The sequence below is a fragment of the Perognathus longimembris genome, chromosome 27 (assembly GCF_023159225.1).
Source record: "Perognathus longimembris pacificus isolate PPM17 chromosome 27, ASM2315922v1, whole genome shotgun sequence".
NCBI lineage: Eukaryota > Metazoa > Chordata > Mammalia > Rodentia > Heteromyidae > Perognathus > Perognathus longimembris.
Genome location: NC_063187.1, coordinates 4643474 through 4663429, shown reverse-complemented (window position 1 = coordinate 4663429; position 19956 = coordinate 4643474). Strand labels below are relative to the sequence as shown.

General features: G+C 62.8%; 2 protein-coding genes across 2 annotated transcripts; one reads left to right on the top strand and one right to left on the bottom strand.

Annotated features, from left to right (window-relative positions):
• Positions 1 to 773: 773 nt before the first annotated feature.
• On the top strand, positions 774 to 11559 carry Fam234b (family with sequence similarity 234 member B). The gene is made up of 13 exons (XM_048335195.1): positions 774 to 846; positions 3602 to 3994; positions 4710 to 4811; positions 5657 to 5854; positions 5952 to 6082; positions 6354 to 6501; positions 6691 to 6832; positions 7318 to 7461; positions 7897 to 7978; positions 8581 to 8736; positions 9311 to 9428; positions 10406 to 10626; positions 11326 to 11559. Exons 1-13 carry the CDS (start codon positions 810 to 812, stop codon positions 11329 to 11331), a joined length of 1878 nt encoding a protein of 625 aa, XP_048191152.1. The 5' UTR covers positions 774 to 809; the 3' UTR covers positions 11332 to 11559.
• A 2518-nt stretch (positions 11560 to 14077) lies between these two features.
• On the bottom strand, positions 14078 to 19212 carry Gsg1 (germ cell associated 1). The gene is made up of 6 exons (XM_048335051.1): positions 19206 to 19212; positions 16646 to 16967; positions 16350 to 16397; positions 15376 to 15528; positions 14679 to 14790; positions 14078 to 14399 (listed from the first exon to the last, which is right to left on the bottom strand). The coding sequence occupies exons 2-6, from the start codon at positions 16965 to 16967 to the stop codon at positions 14078 to 14080; spliced, it is 957 nt and encodes a 318-aa protein (XP_048191008.1). The 5' UTR covers positions 19206 to 19212.
• Between the last annotated feature and the right edge of the window lie 744 nt (positions 19213 to 19956).

Below are 19956 nucleotides of genomic sequence, written 5' to 3'. Positions count from 1 at the left end.
GACCACTCGGCTTCCACCCATCCGACCCAGGTGGCTCGGCCCCGCCCCACCCGGCCCGGCCTTGGCCCGCTCATCCCATGGCTCCTGGCTCCGCCCCTCCCGACTTGGCTCCTCCCTCATTCTCTCCAGGCTCCAGACCCTTGAGGCTCTGGCCCCACCCCATCCATCCCTCCTGGCTCCGCCCCTCGCGGCTCGGCTCCTCCCCGCCCATCTCTCCTGGCTCCACCCCTCACGGCTTGGCTCCTCCCTGCTCGTCTCTCCTGGCTCCGCCTCTCGTGGCTCTAGCCCCACCCCACCCATCCTTCCTGGCTCCACCCCTCATGGCTCGGCTCCTCCCTGCCCATCTCTCCTGGCTCCGCCCCTCGCGGCTCGGCTCCTCCCCGCCCACCTCTCATGGCTCCGCCCCTCACGGCTCGGCTCCTCCCCGTCCGTCCCTCCTGGCTCCGCCCCTCATGGCTCTGGCCCCACCCCACCCATCTCTTCTGGCCCCTCCCCACCTATCTCTCCTGGCTCCGCCCCATCGATCTCTCCTGGCTCCGCCCCTTGCTGCTTGGCTCCTCCCCTCCCATCTCTCCTGGCTCCGCCCCTCGGCTCCTCCCCGCCCATCTCTCCTGGCTCCTCCCCCCGCGGCTCTGGCCCCACCCCACCCATCCCTCCTGGCTCCGCCCCTCACAGCTCGGCTCCTTCCCGTCCATCCCTCCTGGCTCCGCCCCACGCGGCTCGTCCCCGCCCCTTCCGCCCCTCCCAGCCCCGCCCCGCGCGCGGGGTCCACCTCCCGCGGCGCGCGCAGGCGCACCGGGTCCTCCACCATGGCGACGGTGCTGTCGCGGGCGCTCAAGCTGCCGGGTAAGGAAGGGTCTCGGCGCGGTGCCTCCCGTCCCCGCGGGGCCTGGGCGCCGGTCCGCGCCCCGCCGGGCAGGGGGCGGCGAGGACGCGCGGCCGGGGCCGGTGATGGCGGGGCCGGGGGATGGGATGGTGATGGCGGGGCCGGTGGTGGTGATGGCGACGGCGGTGACAGTGACGACGGCCGGGGCGGCGCGCGGCGCGGCTCCCGCTCCGGCACCGGGGCTGGGGCGATGCTTGTGAAGGGGACCCCCCCTCCCCCCGGCCGCGCCGTGTTGGAACCGGCTGGAAGGCCTGGTTTCCCGGGGCCGGGGGTGGCCCGGATCGGGAGACATGATTGACACCTGTGCCCGCGGTGGGGTGACCTAATCGACACTTGTGCCCAGATCGGGTGACCTGGTGGACACGTGTGCCCGTGGGCAGAGTGACATGAGTGATGCCCGTGCTTGAGTCGGGGTGACATGGTTGACACCCGTGCATTGGGTCCCAGCTGGGTCCCCAGGGCAGCAGCTCCAGGTTCTGTCTCTGTCTGTCTCCTCTCTCAATTCCTCGGTATGTCTGTCTGTCTGTCTGTCTCTGTCAGTGTCTCTCACGCTCACCTAAAACTTCCCTGGAAGGGGGGGACTCTGCTGTTCTTTCACAAAGAGCATTATTTCTTCTGCCCAAGTACATTCTAAACGTTAAGGCCGTGGCAGGATTCGGGGTTCTGTCAAAATCACTTACCCCCCCCCCCAAACATCCCATTATAAACATTTATTTTGTAGAGGGAAAAGCAAGTGGTCTCGGGAGGGAGGGCTGGTGGGGTGGGGTTGAAGCTGGCTGGAGCCCGTTCACGTGGACATCCCAATCTGGTGCCCACCTAGCACCGACTGACATGAATTTGTGTTGTTCCGGTCACCGCACCAGACCTCCAGCCAGGTTTCTTTTCCTCCTGGGCTCGTTAGAACTATCAAAGAACATTGATGGTATCTGCCTTAGGCCGGGTGCACAGTACCGGGGTGACTTGGGGAACGAGGTCAGCGCTGGAGGTTGCTTTCCTCTGAAGAGAGGAGCATGGTGTAGGGCAGTAGCTCCGGGAAATGTCCCTTATGTTTAGCTTTCTGTTTTTCTTTTTAGAGTCTTCCTTTTATTCCTTTCAGCTTAGATCAGGGTGATTCTCTGAGAACAAGAACACTGTGTATATGTGTGTGTGTGTGTGTGTGTGTGTGTGTGTGTGTGTGTGTATGTACAGGTCCTGGGGCTTGAACTCAGCACCTGGGCACTGTCCTTGACCTTTTTCTCTCAAGGCTGGCCACTTGAGCCACAGCTCCACGTGTTGCTTTCGGTGGTTCATTAGCGTTAAGAACCTCACGGACTTTGCTGCCTTTCAACCACGACCCTCAAAGATCTCAGCCTCCCGACTTAGCCGGGACGGCAGGCGTGAGCTGCCAGCCTTTGGCAGGAGAATCTGTCTTTGGATGGCGATGGAAGGGGTGAACGCGTTCATTCTGAGTTCTCCCGTGGGTTCACAGTAGGTTGTTGTGTCGTGCCTCTCCAGAGTGGTTGGCACACGGCCAACGGCTTGGCACAGTTGCCAGGCCCGGCTCGGCCCTCTCTCTCCATCGCCCCTCTCCAGACATTTCTCCCACAGATCCACTTTTTATCTTTTTCTGTCAGGGAGAAGCTGCTTTCGCACAGCTCGTAGGGATGCCCCCTGTGGTGGGCTGCGGGGTCTCGCGTGGGGTGACCTCATTTAGCCTCGCGTGAGGGGGGAGGAGGGAGCCGGCTCCCAGCAGGTGGCTTTGGTACTCAGACCTACACTGGTTCCTCCTCCATCATGATGATGCGATTATGAACTATTCTCAAGAAGCCCACACACCCCTCTGCATATTTGTTTAGAGCCATAAAAGAGACAACTGTAGGAACACAAAGAGATGGCTGTACTGTACTGAACACAAAGAGACGGCTGAAATGAACTTCTGACAGGTTGGCCACTGTGATCTCCACCCGAGCCAGGTCATTTATTATGGAGGTGACAGCTGCTGGCTAGGCTCGATCCAGCAGAGGCCTGGTGAGAGGACTCAGCTAGCTGGAGTACTAGGGACCCTTACAGGAGCTGGAAAGATGGAACGATCTGGGCCCTGACTACACTAAGAGGTTAATCAGTAACAGCGGGATAACAACAGGGCATTCTCTAAGCTTGTGGCCCGGCTTATCTCTTATGTATATATTTTTCTTGAGGCCATTTTAAAGTTTGAAGGTCAAACATACCAGGGGCTCTTAGAGTCCTGTGTTATTGTTGTGGTTTGTTTTACTACTTGTGATTAGAGATTATGATTATGGATAGCTCTCTGTGTGTCTCTCTCTTTCCTTATCCCTCCCCTTCTTATAGACATTTAATATATATATGTACATATATATATATTTTTTTTTTTTGGTTGGGCTTGGGGCTTGAACTCAGGGCCTGGGCGCTGTCCCTGAGCCCTTTCACTCAAAGCTGGTGCTCTACCACTTGAGCCACAGCGCCACTTCTGGTTTTCCTGTGGTTCATTGGAGAGGAGAGTCTCACGGATGTTTCCTGCCTGCTGCTGGCTTTGAACCTCTGTCTTCAGATCTCAGTCTCCTAAGTAGCTGGGATGACAGACGCTTGGCTCTGGTTTTTTAATTTAGAGGATGAAGATGTATTTCACCAAGCGTGTGTGTGTGTGTGTGTGTGTGTGTGTGGGTTTGAACCCAGGGGTCTGCGTGCTCGTGACCACCCACCCACCCGCCCTTCCAGGCAAGAAGAGCCCAGACCTGGGGGAGTACGACCCGCTCACCCAGGCCGACAGCGATGAGAGCGAGGACGACCTGGTGCTGGCGGCGCCGCAGAAGAACGGAGGGGTGAAGAACGGCCAGGGCCCCCGGGGAGAGGCCCCGGACTCGGACGCCGAGGGCCCGGGGCCCGCTCCACCCCGGGTCCCCGAGGCGGGCGTCCAGGGCTTCCCGGCCGAGCCTCCGGGGGGCCTGGAGCCCAAGGCCGCGGGGTCCCTGGCGTCCCTGGTGCGCACGGCCGTCTTCCTGCTCACCCTGCTGGTGTCCATGGTCCTGGTGCTCCTGTGCGCCTTCCTCATCCCCTGCCCGCCCAGGGACCTGCACAGCGCCTGGAGCCGCCGCCTGGCCTCGGGGGCCGGTGAGCCCCCCCTTCCCCGGCCCCCCCCATGCACCCCCAGGCCCAACCTCCCAAATAATCCCGCCTCACCTTCTTTCTCGCTCCCGGGAGAGGACTGGGGGGCTGCGGATGGTGGTGGTGGGGTCCTCTTAGGAACTGGGGTTCCATCTCAGCCCCCTCCTCCCCCCTTGGTCTCCTCCTCCTCACTGAGGCAACTGAGTCACAGGCCCGGGCCTTGGGGGGGGGTCGACACGGACTCTGGCAAACTTGTGGGGTTTCTCACCCAGCCTGGCTTCACCCGGTGCTCTTCGCCATGGCCGCCTCCCAGTAGCTGGGGTGACAGGTGTGAGCGCGCCCGCGCCCCGTGCCAGTCCCGGGGCTCGAACTCCAGACCCCGAATGCTGTCCCTGAGATTTTTTTCTCCCCCCCTCCCCCACACTCAAAGCTGGCGCTCTACCCCTTGAGCCGCAGCTCCGCTTCTGCTTTTTGCTGGGTCGACTGGTCCTCAGGGAATGTGGGGGTGGGGGGTGGATTCTGGGGGAGCAGGGTGAGGGGGGGCTCGCTCGCCCCCTGGGAATGAGCCTTGGCTGGGTCCCTTCCGGGGAGGGGGGGCTGTCCCCGGGGTTCCGGGGTGGTTGGAGCCCTTCTCTCCTCCCTCCCCCTCCCCCCGGGGTGCGGCTTCCTGGGGGTGGGGGCGGCTCTGCTCAGGCCGACCTCTCGCCTCGTGTGCGCTCAGGTGGGGACCTGGCCCCGCTGGACCTGGCCGACGTGAACGGGGACGGCCTGCGGGACGTGCTGCTGGCCGTCGTGAGGCCCGGGAACGGCAGCGGCGGGGGAGGTAAGGGGCGTGGCGGGCGGGGTAAGGGGCGTGGCGGGCGAGGTAAGGGGCGTGGCGGGCGAGGTAAGGGGCGTGGCGGGCGGGGCAAGGGGCGGGGCCAGCCTGGCAGCAGGGGCTAAGGGGCGTGGCCAGCCTAGGCAGCAGCGGGCGAGGTAAGGGGCGTGGCGGGCGAGGTAAGGGGCGTGGTCAGCCTCGTGGGGAACTCAAGCTCAGAAAAAGAAAAAAAGAGGGGCCCTGGGGTGGGGGGGGGCACTGGTGGCCCACGCCTGTCATCCCAGCTACTCAGGAGGCTGAGATCTCAGGATGGCAGTTCAAGGCCAACCCCGGGTGGGAAAGTCCCGTGAGCCTCATCTCCAAAGAACACCCCCCCTACCCCCAACGGGAAATGGGCTTTGGCTCCAGGGGTAGTGGAACAGCTCTGGGACAGGGCCCGGGCCCTGAGTTCAAGCCCCAGGACCTGCGCAGAGTGAGCACACACACACACACACACAGCCAAGGTTCAGGAAGTTGTCCCAAAGCTGCAAAGGTCGTTCTGTGTTCTCAGCCTGGGCTCAGGGCCGGACCTCACTGCACCCCCATGCTTGCACACACACACACATGCACACACATGCACACACACATGCACACACATGCACACACACATGCACATAACACGTGTGCGCTGGTTCTGCAGGGCGCGCCTGCAAGCCCAGCTCTGACAAGGGCCTGAGGTCTGTCTGTGCGGTCCTCGTCCAGGCCTCCCCGCCCCCCCAGGTCCCCCCACCTGTCTCTCCCGCGTTTCCCTTTTCAGTGAGGCCGGGATTTGAACTCAGGTCCGCCTTCCTCACCTGTCCTCTCGCCCCCAGGCGTCCCGGGCTCAGACCCCAGCGCCCACCTCCTGTGCCTGTCGGGGATGAACGGCAGCACGCTGTGGTCCACGCCCCTCCCGGAGGAGGCGCAGCACGTGGCGTGCGTGGATCTGCAGCCGGGCCTCGACGGGGCGGAAGCCCTGTGCCTGGTGACCGGGACGCGCCGGGCGCTGGGCGCCTACAGCGCCTCATCAGGTAACGGTGGGGGGCGGGGTGACCGTCAGCCCGAGGGTCTCCCCCCTCCCCCCTGCCCTTCCCTCCCCCCCCCCCACTCTTCTTGGTCCTCCCGCAGGTGAGGCCGTCTGGACGCTCTGCCCCAAGCACCTGGCCAACGGCACCGTGGCCGCCCCCGCCGTGCTGCTGCCGGACCTGGACGGCGACGGCGCCCGGGATCTGCTGCTGCTGGCCGTCGGGGACGCGCAGGTGAGGCCCTGTGGGGGGCTGGGGGGGGGGGGGCGGGCGCAGCAAAGCCCAGCAGACTCAGCCCCACGGAACCACCAAAAGCGGGAAGCCGCGCTGCGGCTCAAGGGGTAGAGCGCCAGCCTGGAGCAGAGAGCGCCAAAGCTCAAGGGCGGCGGCTCCCAGGCCCCGAGTTCAAGTCCCAGCGGCGATCTGAAACTTGAGACGGCTTGGCCGGCTCTGGGTGTCTGCCCAGCCGACCGCCCCCTCCCCTTGCCCTCCCCCCCCCCCCCAGCCGGACCTGTGCTTCCTGCTGGTGTCCGGCCGCACGGGGACCCCGCTGGGGCGCGCGGTGAAGTTCAACGGCGTGGGGGTGGGGAACCTGATCGGCCCCCAGGTCTACACCACCGCCAGCGGGGCGGTCTACGTCCTGTTCGGCTTCGGTAAGTGGCCCGTCCTCCCTCCCCCGGTCCTCCCTCCCCCGGGCCTCCCCCCTTTCTTCCCACTGAGAGCTAGCTAGTCATGCCTCCCCTCTCCCAGGCTGCTCTCCCGAGCCACCCGGTCCCCTCCCTCCCCACGCGCTCCCGAGTGGGTCCTCCAGGCTTCCCTGTGTTGTTGTCACCGTGGCATAGGAAACATCCAGGCCGTGGCCCTGCGAGACCTGTTTGTGCAGGCCCAGAGCCCAGGCCCCCTGCCCACCTCCCTGCAGACGGGGGAGCCCGCGTGGGAACGGCGGCGCGCCAGCAACGCCTCGGAGCTCATCCCCGTGTACAGGTGACCGTGAGGGGCGTCCTGGGGCTCTGCGTGGGGGCGGGGAGGGGAGAAGGGGTTGCAGGGTGAGCGTGTAAAGCTGGGGGAAGTGTCTGAGTCGTTTTGACACACTCGTGGACAGCAGGTTATAGGTGGGGGTCCAGAGACACGAGCCGGGAGCCGTGGCTCACGCCCGTCATCCCAGCTACTTGAGAGGCTGAGATCTGAGGATCACAGTTCAAAGCCAGCCCAGGCAGGAAAGTCCGTGAGACTCTGATCTCCCGTGAACCACCAGAAAACCAGAAGTGGAGCTGTGGCTCAAGTGGTAGACCGCCAGCCTTGGGCCAGAGAGCTCAGGGACAGCGCCCAGGCCCCGAGTTCAAGCCCCAGGACCGGCAGAAAATAAAATCAAAAGCAAAGGGATGCACGTCTGTGGATGACTCGTAGACGGGGCGGGCTGTGTGGACAGTACACCCAGGGGCTAACCGCCGGGGTCTCGCCCGATCCAGCGACGGCGTTGAGCAGCTGCAGGTGGTGAAGGCTCTGGATGCCAACGGCAGCGACCTGCTCCTCACCACCAGGCAGGGCCTGGTCCTCCTCGGGGGACAGAGCCTGACGCCCCGCTGGACACTGCACCTCCAGGGCCTGCACAGGTCCGTGCCCCCCCCCCCCGTCCCCCCGCCCCGGACCCTAGTGTGCCCATCCACTTCTGGTTGCTCCAAGAGGACAGCGGCTGGGTGTCAGTGGCTCCCGCCTGTCAGCCCGGCTACTCAGGAGGCTGAGATCTGAGGATCCTGGTTCAAAGTCAACCCAGGGCAGGAAAGTCCCCGAGACTCTGATCTCCAAAGAACCATCAAAAAAGCCAGAATGGAGCAGCGGCTCCGGTGGTAGAGCACCAGCCTTGAGTGAAATAGCTAAAGGACAGCGCCCAGGCCCTGAGTTCAAGCCCCAGGACCGACACAGAAAAAAACAAACCAACAAGAAATGACCTAGAGCATTGCTTATTATCTGTGGCTGGCTCAAGGTGGGTGCGGGGAGGAGCGGCCGCTGTCCTGGGGTGTCCCCCATCCTTCTGTGTTTACCTGCAGCCAGCCCACCCCGGGGTACTTCACCGATGACCAGACGCTGGATTTCCTCCTGCAGATCAGCGATGGCATGGGGACGAGGCAGGTAAGGCCTGGGCCTGGGCCCGGGGATGGCCGGTCAGCTCAGCACGGCGGGGCCCCTGGCTGGCCCCAGACACCGGGCCTTTTTTCTCTATATGTGGTGCTGAGGAATCGAACCCAGGGCTTCATGTAGACGAGGCGAGCACTCCTTGCCACTAGGCCACCTTCCCAGCCCCCGTGCGTCTGGTTTGAGGGCCATTTCTGTGAAATGTCTGATCTCTGAGGCTTTCAGCCCCTCGGCTGCGGGGCAAGGTGCACCTGCTGGTGTAACAGTAATTACACCGAGGGGGTGGTGGGTGGATCTGAGTGTGTGTGTGTGTGCATGTGTGTGCCAGTCCTGGGCCTTGAACTCAGGACGCTGGCGCTGTCCCTGAGCTTTTTTGCTCAAGGCTGGCACTCTGCCACTCAAGCCACAGTGTCACTTCTGCTCATTGGAGATGAGAATCTCTCAGACTTTCCTGCCTGGGCTGGCTTTGAACCGCTCAGCTCTCAGCCCCCCCGAGAAGCTGGGGTGGCAGGCGTGAGCCACGGCTCCCAGCTGCTCCTGAGCTCTTGGGGCCTGCTGCTGTCCGGTGCCCGGCCATGGCCCTGTCTTCTCCTCTGCAGATGATGGTGGTGGACGGCGGCTCTGGCTCCATCTCCTGGAACCACAGCGCCCCATGCCGCATGAAGGAGTCGCCCACCTCCTCCGCCGTGACCTCGGAGCTGAAGTCCGTCTTCCTCTTCTGGGCGGAGGCACTGGCCGTCCCCTCTCCCGACTCGGTCAGTGACCTGGCTGCGGCCGGCTGCAATGCTGGGGAAGGCTGGCCTTTGGGGGCGGGGGGCAGACCACAGGCAGGAATGGAGGGGGAAACTGAGTCCAGGTGGAGTTGCGGGAGGAAGCTCCAGGCCAGGGGTCTGTCCCTGCTCACTCCAGCTTGGTTCAACGTAGCTCCACTTGGCTACTGTGCTCCTAACCCCCCTCCAGGGGGCCCGGAAAAGGCTGGGGGTCCAGCCTGGGGGAGCCACTTCTGGTTTTCTGGTGGTTCATTGGAGATGAGTCTCATGGACTTTCCTGCCCTGGGCTGGCTCTGAACCCCGGTCCTCAGGTCTCAGCCTCCTGAGTAGCTGGGTTGACAGGTGTGAGCCGCTGGTGCCCACTTTCAGCCCAGTGCTTGTGGTTGGCTTTGGCCTCCACTGAGCGCCTTCATTAAGCGCTGGGCCTGGGGTCTGGAGGGAGAGGGGCGCGCCGGGACTGGGTCCAGAGGGAGAGGGGTGCGGCCGGGGGCTGGGGCGCGCGGGGGAGTGGGTCTGGCGCCAGAGGCTCAGCCCTGTTCTTCCCTGCACCGGCTCTTAGGGTGTCAGCCCGGGAGCGGAGGCCCCGGGTCTCCACCACCTGTACCTGCTGCACCCGGCCTTCCCCTCCATCCTCCTGGACCTGGCCAACACCACGGGCATCGTCACTGCTTCTGCGGGTGAGCCCCGGGGTGTGGCACGGGCGGGAGGGGAGGGGGGGGACTTGGAGCGCACAGGGGCGTGGCATGGGGACGTGGCACAGGGCACGAGGGCGTGGCACCGGCCGAGCTCGTGGGGGCGTGGCATGGGGGTGGAGCCTACAGGGGCGTGGCACAGGAGGCGGAGCGCACAGGGGCGTGGCACAGGGGGCGGAGCGCACAGGGGGGTGGCACCGGCCAAGCTTGTGGGGGGCGTGGCACAGGGGGCGGAGCGCACAGGGGCGTGGCACAGGGGGCGGAGCGCACAGGGGCGTGGCACAGGAGGCGGAGCGCACGGGGGCGTGGCACAGGGGGCGGAGCGCACAGGGGCGTGGCACCGGCCGAGCTCGTGGGGGGCGTGGCACAGGGGGCGGAGCGCACAGGGGCGTGGCACAGGGGGGCGGAGCGCACAGGGGCGTGGCACAGGCCGAGCTTGTGGGGTGTGTGGCATGGGGGCGGATCACGGAGGCGGAGCTCGCGGGGGCGTGGCGAGGCCGAGCTGGGGGGGCGTGGCGAGGGGGCGTGGTGAGGCCGAGCTGGGGGGCGTGGTGCGGGGGCGTGGCGAGGCCGAGCTGGGGGGCGTGGCGCGGGGGCGTGGCGAGGCCGAGCTGGGGGGCGTGGCACGGGGGGTAAGCACACAGGGGCGTGGCTTGGGGCGCGAGGGTGCGGCGCAGGGGCAGGGAGCCCAGGGCAGAGCGCGCCCCGCGGCCGGTGGAGGTCGCCCTCACCCCGCAGACACCCACGGGGCCTCGGCCCCTGTCCCCCTCACGGCCTGGCCTCGGTCAGGGGCTTGGTCAGGCTCCCCTGTGAGTGAACGAATGAATGAATGAATGAATGAGATGAAGGGCTGGGGTGTGGCCGCCCTCCGCCCCTAGTTTGGGCCGGTGTGTGAATGAATGAATAAAGAAGTGAATGAATGACCGAGGGCCCCTCACGGCTCCGGTCCGGCCCTCTCGCAGTGGGCATCAACGACGTGTGGAAGGACGCCTTCTACGTGACCAGGACGGCGGAGCCGGGCCCCGAAGGCCGCCCGCGGCCCGTGGTGGTCAGCAAGCTCAGCCTGCGCTGGGCGCTCATGGAGGGCCGCGTGGTCCCGCTGCACGAGGCCGCCGCCGGCGTGGGCCGCGGGGAGCTGCGCAGGTTCCTGTCGCGCATCAAGTTCGTGGACTCTGCCCCGCAGGTGAGCAGCTTCGGTGGGCTCCGGCTCAGCCCGTGCCCGGGATCAGGCCCAGGCCCAGGCCCAGGCCCAGGCTCAAGGTCAGGCCCAGGGTCAGGACCCACCCAGGCCCAGGCCCAAGCTCAAGGTCAGGCCCAGGGTCAGGACCCACTCAGGCCCAGGCCCAGGCCCAGGCCGTGCCCCTGGGTTCAGGCAACTCTGCAGCAGGTCCTCAGCACCTGGCCATGATGGCTGTCAGTTCTCCACAGCGGGAATCCTGCGCGCGTTTTCTGGGCAGGGATTAGCGACAGTAGAACAGCGCTTTTTATCCATTTTTGTGCCCATCCTGGGGCTTGAACCCAGAGCCTCAGCGCTGTCCCCGAGCTCTTTCGCTCAAGGCTAGCTTCTCCACCACTTGAGCCACAGCGCCACTTCCGGTTTGCTGGTGGTTCATGGGAGATGAGAGTCCCATGGACTTTCCTGGCCCGGGCTGGCTTTGAACCGCCATCCTCACGCGTCAGCCTCCCGAGTAGCTGGGACGGCAGGCGTGAGCACCGATGCCCGGCCCCAGCGCAGTGTTGAGTCCCTGAAGAAGGAACCGCTCTTCAACCGTGGGGATGGGACGGAAGGACAGGAGAAGGGCAGCGGCTCCGACCTCGGGGTGCCGCCTCGACGTTGGGGGGGGGGGCGAGGAGGAAGTCACGGCCCATGCCTTTCCCACAGGTGTAGTCCGACGGGCTGCAGAGGAGAAGAGGGAGCGGGTCACCCCCTCCTGGCGTGAGCACAGCTCCGGGGGGGCCAGGCCTGGCTCTGACCAAGCGGCACACTTTAGTGGTTGGCGTGGCTCCTGGCATGGCCGGGGGCCCTGACCGGCTCTTTCCTGCATCACCTGCCCAGGAACTCTGTGCAGAAAGACTTTGGAAATGTGAATCTTACAGGGGTTTTATTTTTATTTTATTTTCCACGTGTAATTTATAAACTCTCTCCGGGAGATCCGGTGGAGTCGGGGACTGGGGGGGGTGTTTGCTCTGTGCTGTGCATGGATCTGCTCGTGCGGTGGGGCGCTGAGCTCCAGGGATCACGTTCGTGTCCTCCAGAACACCTGGCTTAGTCATCCAGCGGCTTCTAGAAGCTTCCGGGTAGCCGGCCTCTGACTCTGAGGGTTGCCGGTTGCACGCGCCGCAACCCCTCCCCCGCATCATCTTCTCTCCACCTGCAGAGTGGTGACAGTGGAGGGGGGCCACGCAGCCTCCCCTCTCCCCCCAGCCCTCCCCCCTCCCTCCTGGGCCCTCCCTCCGTGTCTGTAGTGTCTTGTGTGTGGTCACACACCTCGCGGGTGGCCCTGCGTGGCCCGGGGCCCAGTGACGCATGTCCTTTGTGAGCTCGCTGGAAAATGGGGTGCCCACCCCCCCACCCCATGGCCTTGTCCTGCTGCGCCTGTCCCTCTGCCTCCCCCAATCCCCCTCCCCTCAACTCGTTTTCTATTCAGGGATATGTTTCTAGGCGTTTCCTTCGGCCATGTGAGTCCCGTGTGCAATCATTTCGCTCTGCCCTCCTTTCTCCCAGGGCCTTTGAAGCACTGTATTCTGAGAAAACGCTTATGTAAATGTTTTCTGTGTGTGTGTGTGTGTGTGTGTGTGTGTGTGTGTGTGTGTGTGTGTGTGGTCTGGGGCTTGAACTCAGGGCCTGGGTGCTGTCCCTGAGCTTTTCCACTCAAGGCTAGTGCCCCATCAATTGAGCCACAGCTCCACTTCTGGCTTTTTAGTGGCTACTTGGAGGGAGGCGTCTCATGGGCTTTCCCTGCCCTAGCTGACTTCAAACCCGGGCCCTCAGATCTCAGCCTCCTGAGCAGCTGGGATGACAGGCGGGAGCCGCCGGTCCCCAGCTAAACCTTCCCTTTTCTAGTGAATCATCTCTGTGGAATGATCTCTCCTCTCTATAGATTTGTTTCCTCTGTTAAATTGAATTCTCCCAGAGTTCTAGGCCTCTGTGTGTGTGTGTGTGGCTGAAAAATCCTGTGGTAGCCGTAGAACATGCTTCCTTTCTTGAGGAATTTTGTGAGTCAAAATCGGGAAAATGTGGGGGCCTTGATTCCTTTTAGGTTAGCTTAATAAAGGGATTCCAGGAAATCCAATCTACGAATCCAGAAAACTGAATCTGTTAATTGCCCCCCGGCAGGTGATGTAATCCTGGGGCCATTGGTCTCTCCAGGCCGAGGCTGGCACCTCTGCCTTAAGATGGCTCTCAACCCTTTAGATGTCACATGTGGAAATCAGAGCCCCCCCTCCAAGAGGCGGGGGAGCAGAGAAGATTCCAGACCCACTCACAGGGGTCTGAATGAGTTTGTGCCTACAGCCTAGGATGCTGTCTAGTTTAGACTTCTCAGGACTCATTTGTAGAGGACCAAACTGGCGGGCCCGGGGTACCGGCCTGCCGTTCCCGGTGGCATTGGGCATTGTGGGGGAGCCGGCCCTGCCGTTCCGCCCAAGGCCCCGTGTTCATGCAAGCGTGCATTTCAGACCCAGAACAGAGGAAGCTCAAACGGCGGTGTCATGAATTCTCCTAACTTCCCCTTGCTACAAGTTTGGATCTGTCCTTGCTAAACACAAAAGCAGTCTTCTAGCTACTTCTTAAGCCAGGGCAGAAGAGGTCAGCGGCGGCTGAAGCTTGAGGAAGCCCTGGCCTCCTCCTCCCCCATCTCTCCCCTTGCCCTTGCGCGCCCTCCCCCCCCTCCAGCCCCACCCCCACCCCCCAAGAATGTGAATTTCTGTCCCTCCTGCCCTGGCCAGCCCATCCTCAGAAAGCACTATTGAAAATGTGAACTGGAAACTGAACAATAAACAACTACAAACAGGACGCACAGGTGCTGCTCTGGTCTTCTTCGGGCTCCGGGGCTTGGACCGGCATTGCTGGGGGGGGGGGGGGGACAGGTGTGGACCTGGCGCCCCCACCCAGCTGCTTTCCCCAGGGATCTTAAGATGGGGGGGGGTTGACACTTAGGATGGGGCGAGGTATGGGGGGAAGGGGAGGTGTCTGCCATGTTCTCGGGTGAACCACAGAGAAATCGGTTCATTTGTGGGGGTTCACCCCCACCCCCCCACCCCGTTCTTCCCACTTCCAGACACATTACCCGGGTTTCTGAGACCCTCGGAGGAGGAAGAAGAGCGTCCCAGCCCTTTGCCTCCCCTGCTCGACACCCTCCGCCCCCCTCCCCCCGCCCCGCATGTGAGAATCCACGAGTGGGAGGAGGAGGGTGATCGGGGTTTGAACTCGGGACTTGGTGAGTGCCAGGCCGGCGCCCTCCCTCTGAGCCACAGAGATGGACGGACAGACGGACGGCAGCCGGGCTGGGGGAGGGGCCCCGGCTGTAAGGCCCTCCCCCCCCACCTTCTAAAAACCACACGTGTGAGACAGACCTCGGCTTAAGCAGATGTTAGTAATGATCAAGCCTGCTCCCCACGCCCTGGACTGACTCCTAACACTGCTCTTCCTCCACCGAGACCCCCGGGGCCTCCCCCGGCCCCCCCCGGGCCGTCTTGTCCCGGAGAGCCGAGAAGAAGTCCACGCTCTCGGAGACGGAGCGCAGGGGCGGATGGTGGTAGCCGTGGCAGCAGCTGGTGGGGGGCCCCTCGGGCAGCGGGGCGCAGGGGGGCTGCTGGAGAAGGGGCACCGGGCAGCCTGCGCCCACCTGGAAGCCCCTGTCCCGCCGGCTCTGGAACTCCAGCGCCATCTTGGTGTAGATGTTGAAGGTGGTCACCGCCGACGCCATGCAGCAGGTGAAGGAGACCCAGGCGGTGCTAGGGGCCAAGGGAAACCACTGACTGAGAACCTGGCGTTCTCCAGAGAAGCACGGTCCTGCGTGGGCCAGAGGCAGAGGGGCCTGGGCACGCTGCCACCCCCACCCCCACCCCACGCCCAGTAAACAGCATGGGTGGGGACTTGGTCTGTTCTAACGCTACTGGGAGTTGTAGGTGTGTTGACTGTCCGTCCTGGGTCTTGAACTCAGGGCCTGGGCGCTGAGTCGGCAGGACGGGGCCCCCCCGGAGGCGGATCAGAGCAGGGACGCAGGTACTCACTAGAAGGCCCAGCCGTAAGTCCAGGCGTGGGGTCTCCAGTCCTCCGGGCCCAGGTTGGCGGTTGCCTGGAAGACTTGCGAATACATCATGTGGGCCACCATTCCCAGAAGGCCTGCAGGGGGGCGGGGACGGGAGGAGGGGGGGGCCTGAGATGTGGCCACCACCCTGTCCCAGGGTAGGGCGCCATCTTGAATTCACCTGCCTGCCTCATTCTGGGTTAGGTGGGCGTGGAATCCCTCACGCTCATCCGCCCTATTTCCCTGCGGTGGGGCTGGGGAGGGGTGATCATCCAAAAGGGGGGGGGCACGTCTCTGCTGTCCATAATTGGCCACAAAGTGACCTTAGGGGGCCCCAGAGTCATTGGTGGCGATGACAGGGCAGAATTAAGCACCTCGGAGACTTTCCTGCCTAGGGTTGGCCTTGAACCACCATCCTCCCGTCTCAGCCCCCTGACTGGGAGTTATGAGAGTTAGCCCGGACTTTAGAGGGCGAGGGCGATGGGTTCCACTCAGTTTCTCCCGCCTTCCCTCCCTGTCTTCCACGTGCATCTCTTTGTCTAAGATCGAGGGACATGGCCCACCAGCTCAGAGCGGAGGCTAGAACCCACGCATCGGGAGGCCGCTGGCTTTAGCCACCCACATCATCTCCCTCCCTCCCTCCCTCCCTCCCTCCCTCCCTCCCCAGGGCAGCCCCTCACCTGACAGGACGGAGAAGACGGCGGCGAAGGCGCTCAACTTGAGCCCGCAGGCCGGGCGGCGCGTGAGCAGCAGGTGGATCAGTAGCAGGAGCACGCTGATGAGTTCAAGGCCGAGGTGGGCGGTCTGAGACCCCAGTGAGAGCCAGAGGATGGCTGAGAGAGAACACAGGGGGACAGGGCACCCCTTGGTCACGGGGCCCCCAGAGAAGCCAGAGGGGGAGGCAGCCCGGGTACCGCGGGGTTTGCCCCTTGGCCCGTGGTGATTGATGGGTGAGCCCGGCCAACGGGCCGTGTGCAAAAGATGTCACGTGGCTCTCACAACTCTCACAGGGATGGGGCTTGGCCTTCTTCTTTTGCGCCTGTACGAGGATTTGAACTCAGGGCCTGCGCGCTGGCCCTGAGGGTTTTCACTCAAGGCTGGCGCCTTACCACTTGAACCGTGGTTCTACGTCCAGCTTTTTCTTTTTGCCAGCTAATTAGAAATAAGAGATTTTCCTGCCCAGGCTGGCCTTGAACCGTGATCCTCAGATCTCAGCCTCCTGAGTAGCCGGGATGACAGGCGGGAGCCACCGGTGCCCCATCGGTCTTGGCCTCATTTCTCTTTCCTTCCACCTCCCTCCCTCCTTTCTCCCTGGCTCGCCCTCCCCCCCCCTGCACCCCCTTCCCAGTTGGCATTCCTGCCTAGGACTCCAAGTCAGCTCTTGAACTCGCGTCCCCCCCGAGGGACTCAGAAGGGGAGAGAGAAGCAGGTGACAGAGCGGCTTAGATCCAGAGAGGCCCCGGCCCAAGTCAGGTCAGGAGGGTGGGATGGCGGGGGGGGGGGGGAGGGGGGGGAGGAAAGGGATACATACTTGCTGGGTGCCCCGAGGGGAGGTGGGGGAGGAGGGCTGTCTCCATTAACCGCTCCCCTCCAGGTCGGAGAGGGGGGTCACGTGGGCCTTGCACCGCGGCAGGTTCCAGTAATCCTTTCTCACCTCTCTGGGCTGGTGGTGTGAGTTCGATGGAACTTCGGCATTTCTCCCCTGCAAAGGCGCACGCGTGACGCGAGGGTCGCAGGGGGGGGGTGTGTGTTGGGGGTGGGGGGAGCTCGGACCACGAGATCCTCAGATCTCAGTTTCTCCGGTGGCTGGGATGCAAGTGGGGTGTCCTGGGGTCGTTCCCTTGGGGGGGGATGGTGGGGGGGGCCCAGCTCTGAGCTGTCTGCGTGGTGGATTCCGCGTCTCCCCCCGCCCCCCCAGCAGGGCTTGTGGGGGGGGGGCCCCCCGTCTACCTGGCTCTTCCATGATCTCCGCACAGGATAACCACACGCCACTGTGGAAGGTAAGGAAGGCGAAGCCGTCATCCCCAGCCGCCCAGCTGTATTGTACCACCGCCGCGGCTGATGCGTTGGGGACACCGCCGCCGTCCAGGGGCACTGGCAGCTCATGACATTCGGCTGCCACGCTTTTCCCGCACACGGGCTTGGGCACCTTCTGTGTGCCCACAAACCACCGGTCGCTGAGCAGGGATGTTGCGGAGAGGCCGAGTGATAGCAGGCCGAGGCCGGCAGGCAGGAGGGCGCGTTGGCCAGGGAGGCCCGGCGGGAGTTCCATCTGCGGGAGGGAGGGAGGGAGGGAGGGAGGGAGGGAGTTCTGTGTGACCCCGGGGTGGGAAGCACCGTGCCCCACCCTGTATCCCCCACCCCCCCTTTCCCCCAGGCCATAGTGATTTGTGTAGTCTGGAGGGGGCCAGGAGGCCGGAGACAAACAGAGCTTTGATTCCCTTGAACTCAGGGCCTGGGGGCGCTGTCCCTGAGATCCTTTGTGCTCAAGGCTGGCGCTCTACCCCTTGAGCCACGGCGCCACTTCGGGTTTTCTGGTGGTTTCATTGGAGATCAGAGTCTCACGGACTTTCCTGCCCGGGCTGGCTTTGAACCACGAGCCTCAGCTCTCAGCCTCCTCCTGAGTGTCTGGGAGGATGGGCGTGAAATCCCTTGCACACCCAGCACCGGCCTGCTTGGCAAACGCTCGTGCCGGGGCGTCTGGTAGCTGGGGGGGTTTAGGAGAAGACGCACGGGGACTGGTGCTGGGGTCCAGTGGTCGTTTTGGGGGTTGATCCCCCTTGAGGAGGAAGAGCAGCGTCCGGCTGAGCTATACCGGTCACTGCCAGTCAGCGTGCTATGGGTCCTGGCAGGCACGTGGAAGCTTTGGGGGGCTCCAGTGAACCCCAGTGTGCCGGGCCCTGGGGTCAGCATTGCGGCTTGATACAGCCTTTCCTGACTCCCCAGTTGCCATGATGGCCAGTATGTGTTAATCCCAAATGGGACAAGATGGCAGCCCACGCTGGCAGCTCACAGATGCTTTGGAAAATAAACCATCTGGAGTCATCAGATCTTGATCTGCTTAGCCTCGGTGATTGGGGTCCCTAAGACCCCAGCCGGTAATGAGCGGGGGGGGGGTAGTTGCCCTCCAAATCCACCTGCCCCCCCCCCTCCAGTGTGGCCATTTCCGCACAGATCGGGGCTTAGCTTGGAGTCACAACCCTCATTGGCAGGGATTAACGCGGTGTACACCCAGGCCCGGCGACTCGTGACAAAGACACAGCAGGAGGGGGTATCCAACCGCCCAGACGCGACTCTAGACAGACACCCACCCAGCCAGCGCCCCCACAACTGTCCCCACGCAGGGCACCCTGACCTCCACAGACCACAGTGATGTCCCAGTGACCCCCATCCCCAAGTCTTTTTTTTTTTTTTTTTTTTTTTTATCAGTCATGGGGCTTGAGCTCAGGGCCTGGGCGCTGTCCCTGCGCTTTCTTGCTCACAGACTTTCCTGCCCAGGCTGGCTTTGAACCTTGATCCTCGGATCTCAGCCTCCTGAGTAGCTAAGATGACAGGCATGAGCCACCAGGGCCCGGCTTCCCCCCCTGCCCGTCCCCAGCTCTTTTTAGTGATGAGATCTTACCCGTCACTCCTGAGTCCATTGCTCACCTAGGAGCTGAGCTTTTGGGCAAAGCAGCAACCGTTAGGCTGTAGAAGAAGGAGCTCAGGGATTTAAGACAAGGCTGTGTTCCAGCCCCTGCGGTCTGGAAATTTCTCTCCCACCCATCGCATCCGATTTCACTCCACGCAGTTATTAGGAAATAAAGGAGGCCAGGTCCCAGGGCATGTGGTCCTGGGCCATGGCTGAATTGGGAAAGGGATAATTTGGGGAACCAAGGGTGAAGGATTTGGGTTAGCTCGACAGATTCGAGTTCTCCATAGTTAAAGGGCTCTCCCTCAACCAGTTTCCCAAGAGCTATCATCACCTTTGTCGCACTCTGTCACCAAACTTGTTTGGCTCCCTGAGGATCTAGATAGCTCCCTCCTGACTAGAAAGAACGACACATCTCATTTCGCAAAGGTAAAGTAAAGCGCCAGAAGAGAAATCCACCTTTGGACTCGGGGCCTGGGCGCTGTCCCTGAGCTGCTTTGGCTCAAGGCTGGTTGGTGCTCTACCACTTGAGCCACAGCTCCACTTTCAGCTTTTTGGTGGCTATTGGAAATAAGGGTCTCCCTTAAGGCTTTCCTGTCCAGAGCTCAGCTTTGAACCCTGATCCTCAGATCTCAGCCTCCTGAGTAGCTGGGATTAACAGGCATGAGCCACCGGTTCCCGACAGAAAAAATCTATCTTTAGGGGTGGCGAATGACCCACATGCCTAGTCTTTAGATCATTAAGGAAAACTCTGATGTCTGTGCCATTCTTCAGTCGCTCTACAGCCTAGGCCGGAGCTTGGATGTGTGGTTGACACGGGGCCATGCCTCTCGGTCTATCTCTGGAGCAATCAAAGAGGGCGGGGGGGAGGCTGGTTACCTTGGCCATGGTCGAGGTCCTACGGCTGGTCCGGAAGAAAGGATGGAAGGATGCCACCGGAGCCGCCAGTCCCTCTGGTTTTCATGTAGCAGGAGCCTTGAAGCTGCCTGCCCGCCCCCCACCCCCCCTCCTGTCTCCTGATTAAAGGCTGCCAGGAGGGGAAGGGAGGGCATTAGACAAATACTCTATAGCCTAGCTGCTTGGGGAGATTACTGCCAGCGAGCTTGCCTGGGGGGTGGGGGGAATCGAGGCTTAAATGCGGGTTTTGTGGGGGGGGGGCAAGGATGGGCAGCGGCAGAAGGGACTCTGTCAAACGGATGAGCAGATCTGGGTCCCGGCAATGTGATCACCCCAGAATAAGCGGGAGACAGCCTTGTACCCTTCAAGGAGGGATCATTAAGGAGTTCCCTCCACGGGGAGGGCTAAAAGCGTCGGGTAAGGGCTGGAGGCGTGGCTCAGTTGGTAGAGCGCTCGCTGATGGGTGACGGTTAGGTACCCCAAGTTCCAGTCCTGATCTCAGACTTGACAAGAAAAAAGAGAAGTGTTGGGTGGGCACAGGAGGAGAAGTGGATGGAGGACGGGAAGCCGGTGGTAGAGCCAGTCCTTTCCAAGCTTCCAACCAGAGGAAGAAAAGATTTGTTTTCAAAACAAACCAAGAAAAAAAAGCACACCCACAAAACGTAAAACTTGTGGCCAAGATTTTAAGCCAAGAAATCTGCCCAAACTGATAAGGAAGGAGTGGGGCTGGGTT